The 22,329-nt window shown below is 38.7% G+C and overlaps 1 protein-coding gene and 1 long non-coding RNA gene across 6 annotated transcripts in view; one reads left to right on the top strand and one right to left on the bottom strand.

The window, feature by feature from the left end:
- Positions 1 to 22,329, top strand: part of LOC134733454 (uncharacterized) — a 51,444-nt gene that overhangs the window by 8,260 nt on the left and 20,855 nt on the right. The window lies entirely within an intron of this gene.
- Positions 14,790 to 22,329, bottom strand: part of DHX29 (DExH-box helicase 29) — a 52,805-nt gene continuing 45,265 nt past the window's right edge. For 3 of the 5 annotated variants that reach the window (XM_055253154.2, XM_055253155.2, XM_055253158.2), the window contains 4 exons: positions 21,236 to 21,538; positions 19,972 to 20,103; positions 18,431 to 18,527; positions 14,790 to 15,085 (listed from right to left, as the gene is read on the bottom strand). In XM_055253154.2, the coding sequence (XP_055109129.2) occupies positions 15,033 to 15,085; positions 18,431 to 18,527; positions 19,972 to 20,103; positions 21,236 to 21,538 (585 nt within the window). In that variant the 3' untranslated portion in view covers positions 14,790 to 15,032. Of the gene's footprint in view, positions 15,086 to 18,430; positions 18,528 to 19,971; positions 20,104 to 21,155; positions 21,539 to 22,329 lie in introns of those variants that run through there. The other 2 variants (XM_055253157.2, XM_055253156.2) reach the window with 2 other exon arrangements.

The raw sequence follows: 22,329 nt of genomic DNA, 5'->3' as shown, positions 1-22,329 counted from the left end.
AAGCATCAAAATTGAGACATATAACTTAAAGTCAGACAAGTTTTGCTGGTATTTAGTACACAAAGGGCAGGAATTTTTAGCACATTTACAAAACCCGGACGTTTGACTTACACGTCTAAATGTCCACCTGGGAAAAAGGCTATCTCTTTGTTACCTGCCTGCCTGGAGTTTTGCCAGTCCCCAGTTCACTAAAAGTTCAGTACACACACTCAAGTTTACTGCTTCTCTCCTCATGCGTAGATGTGCCTTTTCTCCCAACTCTCCTCAGATTCCCTCCTATCTGTGGCAATCTGCCCGGCACAGGCAGTACTGTGCAGTGGTTAAGAGCTTTGGCTCTGGAGTTTGACTTCTGGAGTTCAATCCCGTCTGCAGTATACTAGCTCTGTGAACCTGGGCAAGTTATTCAACCTTTTTATTTCTGTTGCTCTAGTGTTTAAAAAATTGGGATAGTAAGGGTATCCTATAAGATTGTTATAAGGACTAGTTAAGACATATAATACGTTCATGTAGTTTTCAATATCAGTTGCTGCTATAATTATGGTTTTTTTTCTAGCTAAGGTATAAGGTATATGTGTTTTTGTCATCCAGGGTGGTTGGAAAACTAATACCTGTTTTTTGGTTTCTTATAGGGAGTGTGTGTATTTATAGTTACAAAGAGGCTACTATTCATATTATAGTTCCACTGGACTTTGAGATCTGAAGCTGGTCTTTGAGTACTGAACTAAAGGTCTAGCCCTCCAAATAAACATCACCTGGTGTAACATTTAAGTTTTACTTCTTTTTTTTTTTTTTTTTTGAGACAGGGTCTCACCAGGCTAGAGTGGCACCAGCAGGGCTCACTGCAGCCTCCTCACCTGCACCCCCCAACTGGGCTCAAGCAGTCCTCCTGCCTCTGGGGACTACAGGCACATGCCACCATGCCTGGCTAATTTTAGTATTTTTTTTTTTTTTTTTTTGTATAGACTGGGTCTTGCCATGTTGCCCAGGCTGGTCTTGAACTCCTGGGCTCAAGTAATCCACCCACCTCAGCCTCCCAAAGTTCTGGGATTACAGGCATGAGCCACTGTGCCTGGCCCAATAAATTTTACTTCTATAAAGGTTAAGTCTCTTTGCCATATTCAGATGCTGGGTGGAAAGGTCTCTAGCAGCAACCTCTGTCCTTCCAGGCTCTGGATCAGAAGAGCACATCAAGAACTAAAAGGTAGTAAGCACTGCAGCATAATTATGCTTGAAACCAGCCCAGGCCTCAACTCTTATAGTGTGGGATACTAAGTGACTTGTTTCAGTGGGCCTTGCAAGCATTTCGTCAAACTGATGGTAGCCTGATGCTTACTCTGCTGGATTTCCTTTAGATGGTGGTGTTGCCCATGTAGACTCAGGGCTGTCAGGAGCAAGGAACCTTCCTGATACTGTGTGTGTAACATTTAGTGTGTTGCAATTTACTTATGATATGGTCAAGATTTTGTTATACTATCAAACTTGTTTTGGGTATTATGTAGCTTCATTATATCATATACCAGGATATAGGGAACAGAATCTTATCTGAAGAATGACATCATTCTTGGTGTCATTTGCTTGGAGAAAAAGTGTGCTTTCTAGAAAAGAAGCCAGAATAAAGGGAAAGATGTTGGTAATTTGCAGGAAGGAAATCTCTTTCTTGGATTTGCCACTCTCCTGCATCCCCCTACCCCACCCTGGTATTGGGGTATCCAGGAGATTTGCTCTTCATTGTCAATGGTGAGTTTGAAAGTGATAAGCTGCAGATTTTGTGATATTCTCAGAATAGGGAAGTATGACACAAAACCAAGAGACTGTTAAAAAAAAAAAGATTTAGCTGGGCACAGTGGCTCACGCCTGTAATTCCAGCACTTTGGGAGGCCAAGGTGGGCGGATCACGAGGTCAAGAGATTGAGACCATCCTGGCTAACACAGTGAAACCCCGTCTCTACTAAAAATACAAAAATTAGCTGGGTGTGGTGGCACATGCCTGTAGTCTCAGCTACTTGGGAGGCTGAGGCAGGAGAATCGCTTGAACCCGGGAGGCGGAGGTTGCAGTGAGCCAAGATCGTGCCACTGCACTCCAGCCTGGCAACAGAGTAGGACTCCGTCTCAAAAAAAAAGATTTATAAATTTGATTATAAAAAGTAAAAAAAAAAAGTTGAAACTAGAAAAATGCTTTAACTTATATCACAGATATAGGCATAATTTTCTTTACCTTGATCTTATCCAAAAGGCCGAGAAGCGATTGGCATAATTTTCTTAAGATAGAAAAAGCTCTTATAAATCAGTATGAAAAAGTGTGACACTCTAACAGAAAAATGAACAAATATTTGAATAGTTTACAAGAAAAATGTCTTTATGAAAAGATGCTGAAACTCAGAAAAATCCAAACTTTTATCATAATTGATAACAATCCAAACATTTGATAAGAGAATATAGGTTATCAATATGTTGTTGGTTGTAATATAAATTACAACCATTTGGAAGATAATTTGGCAAGATCTGTAAACATTTAAAATGCACCTAGTCTTTAGCTCAGCAGTTCTACTTCTGGATAGTTAGTATACATCAGTGCAAAATGACTTTATAAAACTATATTTATTGCAGTATCCTTGTTAGAAGTAAAACTTTGAGTGTCCTCAATAAGAGACATCCAAAAAATAGAATATTATGCGACCATTGAAAAGAATGAGGCAAATGTTTTTGTACTGATGTGGAATGATTTTTGTGGGGTTTTTGGTTTTTTTTTGTTTTGTTTTTGTTTTTTTGAGATGAAGTCTTGCCCTGTTGCCCAGGCTGGAGTACAGTGGTGTGATCTCAGTTCACTGCAGCCTCACTGCCTCCTGGCTTCAAGAGGTTCTCCTATCTTAGGCTCCCGAGTAGCTGGGATTGCAGGCATGCACCACTACAACTGGCTACTTTTTGTATTTTTAGTCAAGATGGGGTTTTGTCATGTTGGCCAGGCTGGTCTTGAACTCCTGACCTCAGATGATTCACCTGCTTCAGCCTCACAAAATGCTGGCCCCAGATTTTCAAAATAGAGGATTAAAATAAAGTCAGGTGCAAAATAGCATGTCTAATTTGTTGTCACTTGTATAAAAGATATATATGTATATATGTGTACATGTATATACACATATGCACACATCCTTGTATGTGCATTGAATCTCTCTAGACAGATACACAAGTAACTGGTTACATTGGCTTTCTTTGGAGAGAAGATTTAGCAGATTAGGAGACAGAAATAAGAGGAAGAGGGACTTTTTACTGTGTACCTTCATCTACCTTTTAAATTTTGAGCTGTATGGATATGTCATTTGTTTTAAAAATGACACTGTTCATATGCAGCTGGCTGAAAGTTAGAGAGCAGGGACCCTAGGTGAGGCCTTTAAAGTGGCAATAGCTATTATATATGGATATCAGAAAATAGTGGATGGAATAAAACAGCACCTGGGCAACCCAGGAGCAAAATTGTGTAACTTTGTATGCAAGACTGTGCTATAGTGTGGATATTTGTCCCTGCCCAAATATCATGTTGAATTGTAATCCCCATTAATAGAGTTGGGGCCTGGTAGGAGGTGTTTGGATCATGGGGGCAGATCTTTCGTGGCTTGGGGTGCTGTCTTTGTGATAGTGAGTTCTCATGAGATCTGGTCTTTTAAAAGTGTGCAGCACCTCCCCCCACTCCCACTCCCTCACCTCTCTCTCTCTCTCTCTCACTCGCTCGCTTCTGCTTTCACCATGTGATGTGCCTGCTCCCCTTTGCCTTCTGCCATGATTATAAGCTTCCTGAGGCCTCTCTGGAAGATAAGCAGATGCCAGCACTATGCTTCCTGTACAGCCTGCAGAACTGTGAGCCGATTAAACCTCATTTCTTTATAAATTATTCTGTCTCTGGTATTTTTTGAAATAGCAATGCAAGAATAGCTTAATATAAGCTGGTTTTCCTTTTTGTTTTGGGACTTGGATTATATCAATGAATAGAGCAGACAAACATCCCTGCCTTTGTGGAGCTTATATGGGGTGGCAATGCAGGGAAAGACAACCAGTACAGGCTCTGGGGCATTGGGAATGCCAGTGGGCAGGTTGTGGCATTAAATAGGCTAGTCATTGGAAAGGTAACACTTGAGCACAGACCCCTAAGAAGTGGAGGAGTTGGCCATATGGAAATCTGTGGGTATACTAGCCAGCAAAACTAGCCAGTGCAAAAGCTCTGAGGCATGGGCAGCCCAGTGTGTGGAAGACCAGCAAGGCGACCAGTGTGGCTGGAGTAGAAGTGAAAAGAGTAGCAGATGAAGTCCGAGAGGCAATAGGGCAGATCATGTAGATGCTGTTATCATTAACATTTGCTGGGTTCTTTAGCTTATAAAGTTGTGCGTGATATTTTATTGTAGCGTTGCATCATTACCTCAACCATATGAGATAGGTATGACTATTGTCCTCATTTACAGATGAGAGAACAAGTTCAGATTAAGGAGCTTGCTTGAAGATGCAGCTAGTAAGTGGAATATTCGGTATTTAAATTTAAGTGTATGATTCCAGTTTGGACATTCACCCCTGTGCTGTTCTGTATTTATTAAATGTGAAGGGAGAACTAAGGAAAGGCTTTGAGTCTGTCCTCAGGCCACTGCTTTGAAAGGAGAGCTTTCCCAAGGGACAGAGCCCCCAGAGGAAGGAGAAGCCAACAGGGTCAGAGCTGGTTGCACTTTCTTTTGACAAATCTGGGAGGCTCTGAGATATGTTATAGCAAGACAGGCAGAATCCCCTTGCCCAAGTATGTGCCAGCAGGTAAAAACTGAGCTAGACTTGGGCATAAAGGAAGCAAGGCTTTAAGGCCAAAGAAAGCATAAAGCTATTGAGTGTGACGACCACAGAGTGCCATCTAATTTCCATGAACCAGCCACCTTTTAGGTGGTGATCACATAAGGAAGTGACAGTTTACTTCACTTTTCAGAGAGAGCTCTGGTGCTGAATAAACGAGTTTAAATTGGCCAAAGAGTTCAAATTCTTATATCTGGCAGTCTTTCTGGGAGTGAAGAGAAGGTCTCTGAAACCAGGCTGACCTCAGGAGTGAGAGAAGTTTGTGCCTTTGTTCTTGAGCCATGGCTATTAGCCTGTTGAAAAATACAGCTTATCTTTCCACCTTCCATTTCTGGTACAAATATATATTTTACATGAAGTAGAAGATCTAAGATATACCATGAAAGGAAGCTCTTAAACATTTCTCTGGTTACTAGAATGTAACTGTACTTGGACACTATAGTTGTCTATCTCTGTTCCTCCACAACCAATATTTAATGAGTACCTACTAAGTACCAGGCATCGCTCTAGGTTTGCAGCAGTGGATAAGACACACAAGGCCCCTGCTTGCATAGAGCCGGGAGTGGATAGGCTGAAAATAAAAAAGTGAGCCATATCAGACAGGAATACATTCTTAAAATAGATTTAAAAGTGTGGTGGCCTAGAGTGTGAATGGGTATCTACTTTAAATTGCATAGCCAGGGATGCCTCTTTGAAGAAGTTCTTCTGTGTTGCTAGTGTTTGCAAGTCCACATTGTCAGTTTTTTTCTTTTAATGTTGTGCAAATCTCTTCCCTAAGTGAGATTTCTCATAATGTTGAGAATATGTTTTTGTTTGGGGAGCAACATTTTCTGGTGGGCAGGAATCCTACAAATGTTTATATACTGATAGTTAAATCCTCTAAAAATAATTACTTCAAGGTAACCTGCAAAGGAGTAGTAGTGGGAAGTGGGCTTACTGTATACAGTGAATATCCCAACTAAATGCAAGCTAAAGCTAATGCATCTCTGTGTTGTTGTTATTGATAATATTTATGATGATTTTAAATAATGAGCATCCAGAGATGTTCAAGGAGAAAGAACTCCTTATACCCAGGGGGGCATCATATATTAACATAATCTCGGCAGATCTATCCTGTCTTTTCTTTCTCTACCACACAGAAAACAAAGAGGGCAGCAATTAGTATCTTCAGACCATGGTGAGATAAACCCGTGTTCCAAATGTAAAGCAAAGCCGTCCTATTGAAAAGCAACAAAAAGGAAAGCTGAAGGGCAACACACAATGTGTAATGTGCCTACTTGGATGTCAAATCATAGGGTACAGATCAAAACAGAGCAGCTGTTGAGGGCTGCCTAGTCATATGCTGCTTAGAGTTTATGAGAAAAGGCACCAAGGGCCTGCAGTTAACAAAAGCACTCAGCGTGTGGCAGATTGGGCTGCTCTGTTGAGAGGTAGGATTTAGTCTCTAAGTTTGTTCAGTTATGCATATTTGAAATAAATGGATGGAGTGGCTAGGCTTTCTTTTCCTGTGGAAGATCTGGATGTTAAAGGTATATCATTCAGGAAAAATATTTCCCAGTACCTTCAGAGTGACTGAAAAATTCCTAACCTGCATTTCCATATTATTATCATATCTGCTGTTTCTGTATCAGCTTGCTGGAATACACATATGAACCATTTAAGGAACTCTATTCTGTCCTGTTGGTCTATATGTCTGTCTTTATGCCATACCATATTGTTTTGATTAATGTAGCTTTGTAATATGTATGAAATCAGGAAGTGTGAAGTCACTAGCTTTATTGTTGTTTCTCAAGATTATTTTGGCAATCAGTCTTTTGCGGTTCCATATACATTTTAGAATTGTTTTTTTCTATTTCTGTAAAAAATGCCATTTGGATTTTAATAGGGATTGCATAGAGTCTATAGACTGCTTTGGGTCATATGGACAATATTAAGTCTTCTAATCTGTGAACATGGGCTATCTTTCTATTTGTGTCTTTAATTTCTTTCAGCAATATTTTGCAGTTTTCAATGCATAACTCTTTCTCCTCCCTTGTTTAAGTTTATTCTTAAGTATTTTACTCTTTTTGATGCTATTATAAATGGGATTGCTTTCTTAATTTCCTTTGTGGATTGTCAGTGTGTACAAACAACTAATTTTTGTATGTTGGTTTCATATGCTGGAACTTTGTTGAATGTATTATTTCTGACAGTTTTTGTGGAATCACTAAAGTTTTCTTTTTTTTTTTTTTTTTTTTGAGACGGAGTCTTGCTCTGTCGCCCAGGCTGGAGTTCAGTGGTGCGATCTTGGCTCACTGCAGGCTCCACCCCCTGGGGTTCACGCCATTCTCCTGCCTCAGCCTCCCACGTAGCTGGGACTACAGGCGCCCACCACCTCACCTGGCTAATTTTTTGTATTTTTAGTAGAGACGGGGTTTCACCGTGTTAGCCAGGATGGTCTCGATCTCCTGACCTCATGATCTGCCTGCTTCGGCCTCCCAAAGTGCTGGGATTACAGGCTTGAGCCACCGTGCCCAGCAGAATCACTAAAGTTTTCTACATATAAGATCATGTCATCTGTCATCTGTGAACAGAGTTTTACTTCTTCCTTTTAAATTTAGATGCCTTTTTTCTTTTCCTTGCCTAATTGCTTTAGCTAGTACTCCAGTACTGTGTTGAATAGCATGGCAAGAGTGGGTATCCTTGTCTTGGTCCTATTTTTACAAAAAAAGTTTTCAGTTTTTCATCAATGAGTATGGTGTTACCTGTGGGATTTTCATATATTAATTTTATTATATTGATGTAATTTCCTTCTATTCCTAGTTTGCCATTTTTAAATAGGATTGTCTTTTTATTATTGAGTTGTAAGAATTCTTTATATCTTCTGTATACAAGTCCTATATCAGGCATATGATTTGCAAGTATTTTCTCCTGTTTTGTGGGGTTGTCTTGTCACTTTCTTTCTTTCTTTTTTTTTTGTTGAGACAGAGTCTTGCTCTGTTGCCCAGGCTGGAGTGCAGTGGTGCAATCGTGGCTCACTGCAACCTCTGCTTCCTGGGTTCAGACGATTCCCATGCCTCAGCCTCCCAAGTAGCTGGGACTACAGGTGCATACCACTATGACCGGCTAATTTTTGTATTTTTAGTAGAGATGGGGTTTTGGCATGTTGCCCAGGCTAGTCTCGAACTCCTGACCTGAAGTGATCCATCTGCCTCAGCCTCCCAAAGTGCTGGGATTGTCAGAGGCATGTGAACCACAGCAACTCCATATTGAATGGGTAAAATGAGGCTGAAACCTACTGGGCTGCATTCCCAGATTGTTAAGGCATTCTAAGTCACAGAGTGAAATAGGAGGTTGGCATAAGATACAGGTCATAAAGACCTTGTTGATAAAACAGGTTGCAGTAGAGAAGCCAGTTAAAACCCACCAAAACAAAGATGGCAATGAGAGTGACCTCTGGTCGTTCTCACTGCTACACTCCCACCAGCGCCATGACAGTTTACAAATGCCATGGCAACATCAGGAAGTTACCCTATGTGGTCTAAAAAGGGGAGGCATGAATAATCCACCCCTTGTTTAGCATATCATCAAGAAGTAACCATAAAAATGGGCAACCAGCAGCCCTCGGGGTTCCTCTGTCTATGGAGTAGCCGTTCTTTTATTCCTTTACTTTCCTAATAAACTTGCTTTCACTTTACGCTATGGACCTGCCCTGAATTGTTTTTTGCGTGAGATCCAAGAACCCTCTCTTGGGGGTCTGGATCAGGACCCCTTTCCTGTAATAGAATTACGGGTGTGAGCCACTGTGCCCGGCCCCTTTTCACTTTCTTGATGGTGTCCTTTGAAGAACAAGTATTTTTATTATATTAATAATTAAATTGTCTCCAGCTTTATTGAGGTACAACTGACAAATAAAAATTATATTTATTCAAGGTGTACAAAGTGATATGATCTATGTTTACACTATATAATGATTACCACAATCAGAGTAATTCATCCTTTGCCACACAGTTAACATCTTTCATGTATGTGAGATGAGGATACTTAAGATTGCTCTCTCAGCAAATTTCAGGTAAACAATATAATATTATTAACTATAGTCACCATGCTGTATACTAGATCCCCAGAACTTATTCATTTTATAACTAAAAGTTTGTACCTTTTGACCAATATTTCCCTATTTCCTCTACCTCCTGGAAACTGTTCAACTCTGCCTGTATGTTTGACTTTCTTAGATTCCACATATAAATGGGATCCTTCAGTATTGGACAATTATTTTTAATTTTGATGAAGTACCATTTTTTTCTTTTGTTTCTGGCGCTTTTGGTGTCACATCTAAGAAATCATTACTTAATCCAAGGTCCTAAAGATTTACTCGTATATTTTCTTCTAAGAGTATTGTAGTTTTAGTTTTTACACTTAGCTCTTTTTTGTTTGTTTTCGAGGTAGTTGTTGTTTGTTTGTTTTTTTGAGACAAGGTATCACTTTGTCACCCAGGCTGGAGTGCAGTGGCGTGATCTCTGCTCATTGCAACTTCAACTTCCCAGGGTCAAGTGATCCTCCCACCTCAGCCCCCCAAGTGGCTGGGACAACAGGTGTGCAGCAACACGCCCTGCTAATTTTTGCACTTTTTTGTAGAGATGGGGTTTCATCCTGTTGTCCAGGCTGGTCTCAAACTTATGGGCTGAAGCAATCCACCTGCCTTGGTTTCCCAAAGTGCTGGGATTACAGGCATGAGCCACCACGCTCAGCCTACACTTAGCTCTATAGTCCACTTTAATTTCTGTACATGGCATGAGGTAAGGGCCCAAATTCATTCTTTTGCCTGTAGCTATCCAGTGGTTCCAGCACCATTTGTTGAAAAGATTATTGCACCATTGACACCCTTGTTGAAAATTAGCAAACCATAGACACATGGGTTTGTGTCTGAACTTTTAATTCTATCTACCAGTGCTGCTTAATTTACAGTGGGGTTATGTCCTGATAAAGGTATCATCAATTAAAAATACTGTAATCATACTGCATATCGCTAGCCTGGGAAAATATGAAAACAAAATTTGAAGTACAGTTTTTACTGATTGCATTTCACTTTCACATCATTGTGAAGTCAAAAAATTTTAAGTCAAACCATCTTAAGTCAGAGACTGTATATGTCTATCCTTATGCCAATTAATATTTTACACCCCCCAAATACTTTTTTTTTTGAGACGGTGTCTCAATGTCACCCATACTGGAGTGTAGAGCAGCATGATCTCAGCTCCTTGCAATCTCTGCCACCCTGGCTCAAGTGGTCCTTCCACCTCAGCCTCCTGAATAGATGGAACCACAGGCGTGTACCACCACACCCAGCTACTTTTTTCTATTTTTGGTGGAGACAGGGTTTTGCCATGTTGCTCAAGCTGGGCTTGAACTCCTGAGTTCAAGTGATCCTCCCACTTCAGCCTCTCAAAGTATTAGGATTATAGCCATGAGCCACCACGCTGGCTCCCAAATACTTTTTGGCCATACTTCAAGATGGCAATTTGGAGGGGCTGCACACTACAGGTAATTGCTCTGAAAAACTGTCATTTTGTGGGGGAGATTTGCATCTGTAGAGGAAATCTATATTAGTGAAGTAAACCCCAGATGCAAACAGGCTCTCTCTGAGGCCCCTCCTTATCTGCCTTATCCAGATCTAGGAAAGATTACCTCACAGGAAAAGGAGACTAAAAATCTGACACTTTTAAAGGTCTGACAAAAATGTTACCATGGGCTACCACCTATACTTTCTGAGGGCTGCTACCCTTTAGACTTCATCTACATACAAGATGTAGCCTTTGCTCCCCATGCTTTTCCTTTCCTCTCCCTCCCATAACCTGTCTTGCCACATTCTAAGCCTCTATTCCTTTATACTATATAAACGTCATCTGGCCCCCTCCTCTGAGCCTCATATTTTGTATAGCTCCCATGTTTATGCACATTAATACATTTTTATGCCTTTTTTCCCTGTTAATCTGTCTATAGTCAGTTTATTTTATAGAGAAATTATAGAACTTTCAGAAGGATGGAGGGAAGAAAATTCCCTTTACCCCTACAGCAGTAGACTGCTCAGGTTATTTTTCAATGGTCTTTCCATTTATTCCCCGTTAGCTGAGTGACCTTTAGCATCAGTTTTCTCAATTGTAAATTGAAAATATATTACCATCTTGTTGTGAGGACTGAACAAGAATATAGTAAAGTTCTTAGTTCAGTGCTTATCATATAATGCTCAATTTAAAAACTGGAGATATACTTTCCCTTGATAATACTCCCTTTCCTTCCCACTAATCCTCTCCAGTGAAGACTTTTCATCTACTTCTTTTTTCTTTTAGATGGAGTCTTGCTCTGTCACCAGGCTGGAGTGCAGTGGCGCAATCTTGGCTCACTCCAATCTCCACTTCCCGGGTTCAAGAGATTCTCCTGCTTCAGCCTCCCGAGTAGCTGGGATTACAGGTGCCTGCCACCATGCCCAACTAATTTTTGTATTTTTAGTAGAGATGGGATTTCACCATATTGGCCAGGCTGGTCTCAAACTCTTGACCTCAGGTGATCCACCCGCCTCGGCCTCCCAAAGTGCTGGGATTACAGGTGTGAGCCACTGCACTCAGCTGACTCTTCATCTACTTCTAAATGTCTCATGCATAAGAACGGATTTCATGAAAACAGGCAGGCATATTCCTAACTACCACCAGGACTCAACAACTTCTTATCTGAAGAGTGTGATTTTCTCATATGACACTTGATTTTTCTTACCACTGTATGTTAAGATCCAAAGCACCCAACTCCTTTTCCTAGTGACTGTAGCACCTGGCCTGGTCTTCTCCATCCTTTTCCTGCATCCACACTGATGAACAAATATGCTGTTCATCCTGTCCCTACTTTAAATTCTCCCCACATCCATTTTGCTATCCATCAGCAGGGAAACCCTTTAGGTTTATTATTGAAACAATTACATCTCAAGATTTTAAATTCTGAAATTGTCTCCTCTAACTGGCCTCCCTACCATTGACTTATTCATAATGAATTTGGGATTAGATTCTGACGTCTCCATTTTCCTGGTCCATGGCCTCTGATCTGGCCCCATTTGCCTCTAAATAAGCGATTTCATTCACCCATTTCAATGACACAGTCGATTTCATTCTAAGATCCCATAGTCACTTGAATGCAAAAAACCCCAAAAACCAAAAAATCCTATCCACTGTCAACTTTATCAGCTTATCTGAAGCCAGTAAGCATTGCTGGGGAAAACCAGAAAGCCTTTCCAAGTTGATCCCTATGTTACTCGGTTTTAGTTCTTTGTTGAGCCCTCTCTGATGTTAATATTATCCTCACTTTATGCTGGTTATTTCTATTTTTGCCTGCAAATCAGTGAGGGTCTTCAACCTTTTATGAATATATTCATATTCAACCTATTATGCATTCTGTTCCTTTATAACATCCATAAGGAATATTCTATTTGCTGCCCCACCTTTTCATTTTTATTCACTTCCTAAAATTATGATTTGTACTCATGCAGAAAAGAGTTAACATAGCAAGCCAGAGGTCTTTAGAAGAGACTGCTTGTAGGGCTGGCCCTTGGCTGGAGCCTGGGAACTTGACTTGTGAAAAGTCCTCTGCTTTTTGTTAACACTGTTTTGCCTGCTAGGAACACTTAAATGCCTGCTTTCCTTCTGGGAGCATGGAATTTTGTTATGCCTGGTCTTTGTGCTTGTATGACCTGCCCCTATTAAAAATCCTTGCACTCTGATTCTGTAGTAGGTTTCTCTGGGCGGAAACTGCATAGCACATGGGAAGCCTGTGTATAGATTTCTCCAGACTCCATGTGATGTGTCTTTTCCCCTTGCTGATCCCATTGTATATCCTTTCTCTACAAAATCAACTTTAGCCTCTGAGTCTTGCAAGTCCTTCTGGTGTATCATTGAATGTGCATGTGGTTGTGGGACTTCTCAGAGTCCTTCCTTGCCAGCCTCCATTCAAACTGATCTCAAAAGGTTGATGTATTCATTAAACCTTAGTGATCTTTCCCTACTCTGTAACATCTGTTGACAATACTTTTGCTTTCAAAAATCTTCCTCCTTGGCATTAAGATAGCCCTACTCTGGTTCTCCTTATCCTTCACTCATTCAGCATTTATTGAATGCCTATATATGCAAGGCATTGTGTTAGGTATGTATCAGCGAGTGCAACAGTCCTGGTGCAGCATACGTTCCAGTGAGATGAAAAGCAAGTGGTACAAGCTGAGAAAAGTACCGTGTTATGAGTAAAAGGGGATATGCACTTCAGTAGGGTGGCCTGTGCGGAGGGCTTTAGAGCAGGAAAGTCTTTTTGGCAAAGAACCGGAAACAATGTATTATGGCAGAGACCGCCATGTGTAAATGCTCAGAAAAACCACTTGGCATCTTCTAGCAACTGAAAAGGAGCCTAGTGTGGCTGGAGCACCATGAGACAAAAGAGTGGAGATGAGATTGGATATCAAGGTCCAGATCAGTTAGAGAGCTTTGGAGGTCATGTTTAGAACTTTAAATTTTAAGAGCAATGGGAAGCCAAGTGACACAGATACCCTTTAAAAATATCATTCTTTTTTGGATTAGAGGTATAAAAAGGAGGAGAAAGCCTAGTTCAGAGATTACTGCAGTGGTGTAAGTGAAAGACAGTGGTGACCTGGGTCTGAGTGACGGCTGAGAAGATGAAAGAAGAAAGGGACTTTGATCTTCTTACCCCTTTGGTGATTACCTCAACTCCCACATCTTTAATTATCATCTCTGTGTAGAAGACTCTAACCCTATGACCTTACCTGATGTGAGTCACTGTTTCACATTTCAAAGGAATAATGATTACATTTCAGAAATCTAAATAGTACTGGAGCCATAATGCTTCTGTTACTTACTATCAGTGTGATCTCGGACATGTTATTTCACTTCTCTGTGCCTCAGTTTCCTCATTTGTAAAATACAAATAGTAGGTTAATACAGTACCTACCTTGTAGGTTGTCTATAAATGAGTTAACAGACAAAACAATTTGGAGTTCTAGCCTCCATGTGTCCCAAGAGGAATTGCCTTCAACACCCAATCTAGCTCTTTCTCCTGACATACCCATTTTTATTAATGGCATTAGAGATTTCAAACCACAGTCACATTTGACTCCTTGCTCTCAATTCCCTTGCCACACTGCAAGTAGAAACCTAAAATTAGAGATTGCTATTAAGTATTGTTTTTACTTCCATTTGCATATAAGGTAAAAGTTACGGTTTAATTTGTTCATCAAAAAATATTAAAATTATATACCTGTTATGAGAGCCAAGCAGTTATACTAGGTTCCTATTAAATTCTAATCTTTTGATCTTCAGATGCAATTTCTGCCTTTTGATCTAAACTATATTTGAAGTTTATCAAAAATCTATTGATAAGAAATGAAGAGAAATCCCTCTAAGTAAAGTAATAAAAATGGAATTGCAAAAGATTGTCAGTAACCAAAACAAATAGGACCAATGAAAAATACCTAAGCATACTTTACTATCTCAAAGTTACTGACCTTACCAGTTCACTCGCGTATACAAAAAGGGTTCAGGGGCAGGGATATCACAGCTGTAGCCTGAGGAAAACAGTGCAAGCTATCCATCCCAAGGCTGACAGGAGTATTAGTCAATCTTGCCTGTCTTCCAGAACTACATGTTTATGCTTTTTGAATGTTACTGAAATAGGTGGCATCTATTAATAGTGCACTTATTTAGGTTCTGAAATTGACTATCAATCAAATACTAAATAACTGACTTCTGAAGTTGTTCCTTTTCATGGAAATTTAATTATAATTGGTTTTGGAGATTATTTTCCCTCTGGGTCTATAGGGTTTAAATTCTGCAGACATCAAGGACTGATAGAGGATGAGGTAGCTACACAAGGAATCACAACATTAAGCTACAGATACCACAGACATAGGCCTTGCCCTTATCAACACAACGATGAGCAAAACATGGATGATACCAAAGCATTTATTGTAAATGTAGTGGCAAATACATTCAGAATAATCATCATTAAAAAGGAACTAGAAAATTACACATGTTTAAAGTATGTGCTTTTTTCCCGCCACCTTTAAGTTAATGGCTAGTACCAACATTTTAAGTAATGAAATACTTAATGTGATGATCCATTTTCAGATAATTTCATGACTGTATCTTCATCTTAATTTTTAAAGCAGTTGACCATGAATTTCAGTTTCAGTTATTCTCTGTTTTTATCAATTCCGTAATGATCTGCAGAATCTTGTCATCTGAGTGGAAGAAAAAAAAAGCCATGAATAAATGCAACATTGTCTAATTTTCCAGTGTATACACATGTAAATAAGAGGTATATGTCACTAAAAATTTTTACATTAGAATACAGAATTAACACCAGTAATAAAACTAGAGACACCTATAAAATATTTTTTGCCCCACATAGATTTTATTGCTGTAGGTTATGCCATACCTAGTTTGACAAAAGTTAACATTTTGAAAACAGGTAACATTTGTATAGGCTAAACCCCAAAGAGATAATATGATGCGAACTGTTACTTCTTTATAAGGAATTATAAATTTTTTTTTATAAAAATTCCTTGAAGAAAGTAAGTTTCTCAACTTTTTCACTTGGCTGCAATATACTGAAGGCTCTACTGACTCTTCAGTGTTCTTCAGAGTATGGCAGAATTTCCAAAGTATGAGCAAGGAAGAAAGAACTGTTATCAGTTTCTCCATGTTTAAGTCCAAAGGAAACAAAAAATTCTAACAGGGAAGTGCTCTTGGAGGGGTGTCAATGGGGAAGTGACAGACCTCTCTACACAACAAAGGAATCAAATACCAATTAATTTGACAAACAGAGCAACAGAGGCTGCATTATTTGCTAAAGGGGTTTTGTTAACAACTGCTTCTACTTAATAGTTACTCTGAAATTGTGACTTCCTAAGAACCTCATAGCCACTCTTTAGAAAGTTATAATGATCAGGGCTGCAAAACTGAAATTCTGCATTTACATTAGATACTCAGAGAATGCTGTCGCTTTCAATGGTTGCAATGGTTACAGTGGCATTAGAAACAACAACAACAAAAAAGTGGGAGGGAGGGGAAAAAGAGAGGTCACTTGTTTGAAGTTGGAACAATGGCAGGTCTAGAAAGAACGTTTTTCTTTTTTCTTTTTCAAGAGATGGAGTCTCACTCTCGCCTAGGCTGTAGTGCAGTGGTGTGATCACAGCTCACTGCAGCTCTGAACTCCTGGGCTCAAGCAATCTTCCCATCTCAGCCCTCTGAGTAGCTGGGATTACAGGCGCAAGCCACCATACCTGGCTCCAAGAACCATGATTTTTAAATTGAGGAAGAGAGAGTAAAAGAAAGCACAAGAGTAAGTTCAGTTACGTTTTTTTCAAATGTTTGGCATTCTACCAACTTTTTGTTATAAATCCAAGAGAGAGCACTAACATACTTCTTCCTTCTTCCCAAGTCAAATGTATACACTACACCCAACGGTAAGCTCTGCTCTCTCTCTTATGGCAAAGGGAAACACTGATATCATTTCAAAAAATCATTTTGCTTAATTAAAAGCTGAGGTTCAACCTATACTTTATAAAGTATAATTCTTTCTAATGCCAAAGTTGTAATGCACAAAGCTCCCTGAGCAAAGAGCCCACATGTCTTAATATGTTAAGACTTGATCTGTTTCCAGCAGTATAGGAAAATTAATACATTTTAATGCTTATGCATTCATATTTAGTTATACAAATAAACACAGAGTATGAGGCTTCAGGGTAGTAGAACTAGATCAGTAGCTCCCCCAACTTGCCTGTGACTGTTGAGAATAAACTGGGGATACTTTTGAGAATAAACTGGGGATACTTTGTTCAGTACAATCATACTGAAGTCACTGATCAATTCTTAACATTAAAAAGACAACCAAATTTAAGTGCTTCCTGGTGTGATGCAATGGGGAGAATACAGCACCAACTAGAAAGTATTATTTTCCTCAAAACTTCTTATTCTAATCATACCTCCAAATATAACTACCAGTTTATAGGAAATACATGAACATGTTAAAGCATGAGTATGTAACTAACCAAATCCTAAATGTAGGATATTCTACCAGAAAAACAACTCAGTTTATTAAAAATAATTAACTGCATTTAAAAACGGGATAGTCTTAGAGGGGAAATGTTACAGAATAAAAGATTTAAAAAATAATATAGCCACAGGCCTCTCCCATAGAGATCAGTATGTCTAGGGTAGGTCTTTGGACCTTGTATTCTTTGCAACTGCCAGGATGATTTTGATGATTTGGCAATTTTGAAAAACACTGCACTGGGCAACCTGCAAACTCAGGTGTCCATTTCAGATTTCTCCCTTATTTTTTGATGTGGGGTCTTGCTCTGTCACCCAGACTGGAGTGCAGATACTCGCCTCAGCCTCCCAAGTAGCTGAGACAACAGGTACAAGCCACCAGGCCTGGCTAATTTTTTTTTAATTGTTTGTAGAGATGGCATCTCCCTATGTTACCCAGGCTGGTCTTGAACTCCTGGCCTCAAGCGATCCTCCTGCCTCAGCCTCCCAAAGTGGTGGGATTACAGGCAGGTGTCACCATGCCCAGCTCATTTCAGATTTCTGTTGAAGGATAATATGTTTATTTTATACAGAGAAATAGCTCTGCATTTGAAAGAAACACATGGTGGAAAAACCATGCTGAAATAAACCTAACAGAAAGTCCCTAAATCATACACACACACACACACACAAATACATATATAGGTATGTGTGTATATACATATATTTCTTAGAGACAGAGTCTCTCTATGTTGTCTAGGCTGGACTTTAACTCCTGGGCTCAAGCAATCTTCCCACCTCAGCCTTCTGGGTAGCTAGGACTACAGGCATATGACACCATGCTTGGCTTATTATTTTTTTTTAAATAATAGCTATGTTACCAGTTTACTAAAATGCTAATAAGTAGCAAAGTTTACTATGCTCAGTTTTATTAACCTTTTTTTCTATGAAATGGCTAGAAATTTAGAAATGAAGTTTAAAATAGACAGGAGTAAACTAAACCTTAAGAGGATAATTAGGTTGTGAATAATCACTAATTGAGTTTGATGGAATTCAGCATAAAATAGATGGGATTTTTTACGACTTCAGTGTGCTTTAGTATACTCCAATGTTACAAAAAAATAATTTCTAGAATATTTCAGATTTTCTCTTAGAGTTTTTTTTTTTTTTTTGAGATGGAGTTTCGCTCCTGTCGCCCAGGCTGGAGTGCAATCACGTGATCTCGGCGCTCACTGCAACCTATGCCTCTCAGGTTCAAGTGATTCTTGCGCCTCAGCCTCCCGAGTAGCTGGGATTACAGATGCCCACCACCATGACTGGCTAATTTTGTATTTTTAGTAGAGACAGGGTTTCACCATGTTGGCCAGGCTGGCCTCGGACTCCTGACCTCAGGTGATCTGCCTGCCTTGGCCTCTCAAAAGTGCTGGGATTATGGGTGTGAGCCACTGTGCCTGGCCTCTTAGAAAGTTTTTCCACACATTAGTACATAGGTATGTGTACACATACAAATATGTGTATACGGTCTTTCACTTACACTATAAGCAAACACTTACTTTCCAGGGACATCTTTGGATTTTCAAGCTTTTTTCTTAAAACAGAATCAATGAGAACTCTCAGCTGCTTGAAAATGACAGCTATCTTTACAGGGGCCTGTTAAGAGGAGATGAAAAAGTGGACAAAGTCAATCCAGGGGAGTGTGAATGTGTTTAAGTAAATCAAGGCAAGCATATATTACAATCTGCCTTAGCACATCTTGCTTTTAATGGAAAACACAATGGGAAAAATGCAAATTATTTCTGCTAGCTAGGCATGCAAACCTGTCAATTTCCTTATTAAATCTGGTAACTCTTCCCAAAATAAGGCAACTATTACTCCAATAATTGTTTTCTTCTCTATATCAACTCTGTGGAAGTTAAGACTACAGTTATGGGGAGGGAAATTTTTTTTTTTTTTTTGAGATGGAGTCTCTCTCTGTCGCCCAGACTGGACTGCAGTGGCGCAATCTCACCTCACTGCAACCTTCGCCTCCCAGGTTCAAGCAATTCTCCTGCCTCAGCCTCCGGAGTAGCTGGGATTACAGGTGCCCGCCACCATGCCTGGCTAATTTTTTGTATTTTTAGTAGAGACAGGGTTTCACCATGTTGGTCAGGCTGGTCTCAAACTCCTGACCTCATGATCCACCTGCCTCAGCCTCCCGAAGGGCTGGGATTACAGGCATGAGCCATGGCGCCCAGCCTGGGGTGGAAAATTTTTTAAAACAGCTTTATTGAGATATAACTTACCATAAAAATTCACTCATTTTCACTAATTTCAATAGCTTTTAGTAAATTTATAGAGTTGTGCAACCATCACAATCCAGTTATAAAACATTTCCGCCACCCTGATTTCTTTGCACAAACTGCATATAATTGTAAAGCTGCACTTAAAATTCACCTTTCCAGTCCTAGACAAACAGCTGTCATAGAATAACCTGACAATGTAATAGGTTTGCTTAGTTTAAGCTGGTCAATCTTGATGGGAGTACAGAGAAATAGATAAATTTATTGTCAGAAATAAGCATAGGTTGGTCTAATTTTTCCAGAGAAGAATTCAACAGTATGAATTATAAACTATAAATCTGTTTGGTCTTTTTATTCCTTTTTATTCCACAATGTAGTGGAATGAGAATAAATTTGGGTATCAAATAGTCCTAGATTTGAATCTTGCTCTGTCAGTAACAATCCATGTAAATCCTGGGAAAATTATTTAATTTCTCACTGTGTTTGAGTGTCTCTATCTATATAAAAGAAACTATAGAAATTACCTAACAAGGTTGTTAGGATATTAATTTGGGAAAATCCATATAAAGTTAACTATTGAAGTACCCAACACATAGAAAGCTAGAATTGTTATTAATAATAAATAGAATTTGTAATAGCAATATAATTTGATTTTCAAATTTAACAGATTTAAAACCACAGAGGCAAGATAAAATATGGAATTCTATTTAACTCATAAGAAGAAATTATGCAAACTCCAATAACATTTAAAAAATGTACCTCAATGGTACTGGAAGTTGAAAATTTTTAATAATAAAATCAGTTGTACTATGTACCTGAAAATAGATCCAGCCATCAATAGAAAGAAGACGTTCTCGGTGTTGAACTTCTATATCACCACCAAAAAGTAAAACTGGAAAAGGGGTTATTAGGGTAGTTTCTCTCAAATACACTCTGGCATACCTTATCTACATGGGAAAAAGGGGGGAAAATAACTTCAAAATATAAAAATAGAAGGAGGTCATTTATCTTTTTCAAGTAAGCATTTTTCTACAATTTGTTATTCTACATTTTAAGCCAAGAGTATTTGTAAAGCTACATTTTCATTTTCTTATGTGTATAATTTATCAATTTTATAATAAATTACTATTACCACCTGTGCATTAATGCTATGAAAGGCATTTTAAATATTATTGCTAAGGCTGAGTTATATACTTTGAACATAAAGGAAACTAGGTACAAGCAATTTTATAATGCTAATGATATTAAATAATTAATGTTAAAATTATGATTTTCAGTTTCTGGTTTCTAAACCAATATTCAGCTATGGGTGTCAATCAGTAATTTCTCATGTTTTACATTTAAGTTTGATAAATGTTGAGAGTTATTCAAGCCAGTGCTTGAAATTACGGATCTTTGTTATTTTAAAGGTCAAGAAACAAAATGGAGGCACTTTTTGTAAAGGGAGAAGAAATATGTTTCAATATTTTATGTTCCCTTTTCTTCTCATACTGCCTTAAAAATGTGTGAATGAGACAGGTAACAAAAACCCAAAATATGAAGAGAAAATGCCATCTTAACCTTTACCATATATTAAAAAATAAGAAAATGGAGTGGTCATGCAGCTCCAATTCAAAAGGTTGTTTTCATTGTAATCTATAAATATTTGCTATTAAATTATCTTAGGTGATACTTGACCGAAACTGTTGCAAATCATCCACAGTTCTACTACACCATCCAATATTCCCCTTATTTGGAAATAGCACATACAACTTGTCTTTCATTCCCTTCTGAGACAGCACCTTTTAATGAAATACTCAGGGGATTGATACATTATTAACCAACATAAATTTGGTATTACTGTCTTTATTCCACGTAGAAAAGATGACGGGCAGAGTAGAAACCTTACTATTTGTTTTTGAAGAGAAAATAAGCATTCTTTTGTTTGAGAAGCTATGTGCATCTTGATTTCAAATACTAACAAAAATGAATAGCTCAATTTGAGAACCAAATAAAATACCTGTTAGGGCATCCTAACTTGTTATGAATGACTTGTAGAATAATGCTCTGAATACTGGAATTTAGGAATGAGTACTTCACCTTCTCCTGGTATAAAAGCCATCCATGAGTTTGCAAATCTCGATTTACTGAGGATGGGTGTACTTGTGCTTTGCCTTGGGCCGTCTCCACAATGCAAGCCAATTTTTCTGTAACATCCACTGACTTTGTATAGATTATCTTCCCCACATTGTCATACAGTCCAGCCACCAGTACAGCTTTAAGAAGGGCAATTTCTTGGAATGAGAGGGTCTGTGAGGCTCTGTTTCCTTCCCAGCTGGTAGAAGTTGTGGAAGATGAAAATCCTGCTGCCTTAACCAACTTTATTAACTCCTGCTTTACATCCTAGATTGGTTTATGTTAAAAAGACAAATAATCAAATTGATTGATTATAGAAATTTCCAAATAACATTGTAGTTTATATTACTGCTTCCTATAAAAATTGACAGGATGCTAATGATTATTTAGCTAACTATAGCCCAAATTACCTTGGGGGAAAAAAAAAGATACTGGAAAGTTAAGAATTAGAATCAGCTATTCTCCTCACCCTAAGACTTTAGATGTCTCAAAACATAAGAATGTCTAAAATTTGAGAGCAAGAAAAATGTGTCTGAACACATTTTCATTCACTACATCTACTTCCATAGTAGCTCTCCTTTTTCTCTGGAGATTTTTACTCAATGAGGATGGTCAGCATTGAGAAAGAATTGACAGAAATCTTGATCCTAGATTGCAAGTACCTTCTTCATTTGTTTCTGGAAATCTCATCTTAATTTCTTAAAGAACTTTGAAAAAGTTTATTAATGGCAACTTCATTTAATATAAAATTGTTGCCTAAAATGTTTTTCTACGTTTAATATGTGCTGATCAGCAAAACTAGCACAGGAAGGATGGGCATTTTTCAAAGTACACAGGATACAAGCAATTAAAAGGTGATGTTTACCTTTAGGATATCCTTTATGTTTTAAGTTTGGGGCTTAAGGGACTTTGATTCTAGGGGAGAAAAGACCAAACAGGCAGCTGCCATAACACCACAGGGTTGGTGAAGACATCTAAAACTTTGTAGTCTCAGGGAGGTGAAGAAAAGGCTCACAGAAGAAGGGGTGGAAAGCAATTTGAAGATAAAGGAAAAGGGG

Source organism: Symphalangus syndactylus, chromosome 18 (assembly GCF_028878055.3).
Source record: "Symphalangus syndactylus isolate Jambi chromosome 18, NHGRI_mSymSyn1-v2.1_pri, whole genome shotgun sequence".
NCBI lineage: Eukaryota > Metazoa > Chordata > Mammalia > Primates > Hylobatidae > Symphalangus > Symphalangus syndactylus.
The sequence above is the reverse complement of the archived record's forward strand: the minus strand, read 5'-3'. Positions and strand labels throughout refer to the sequence as shown.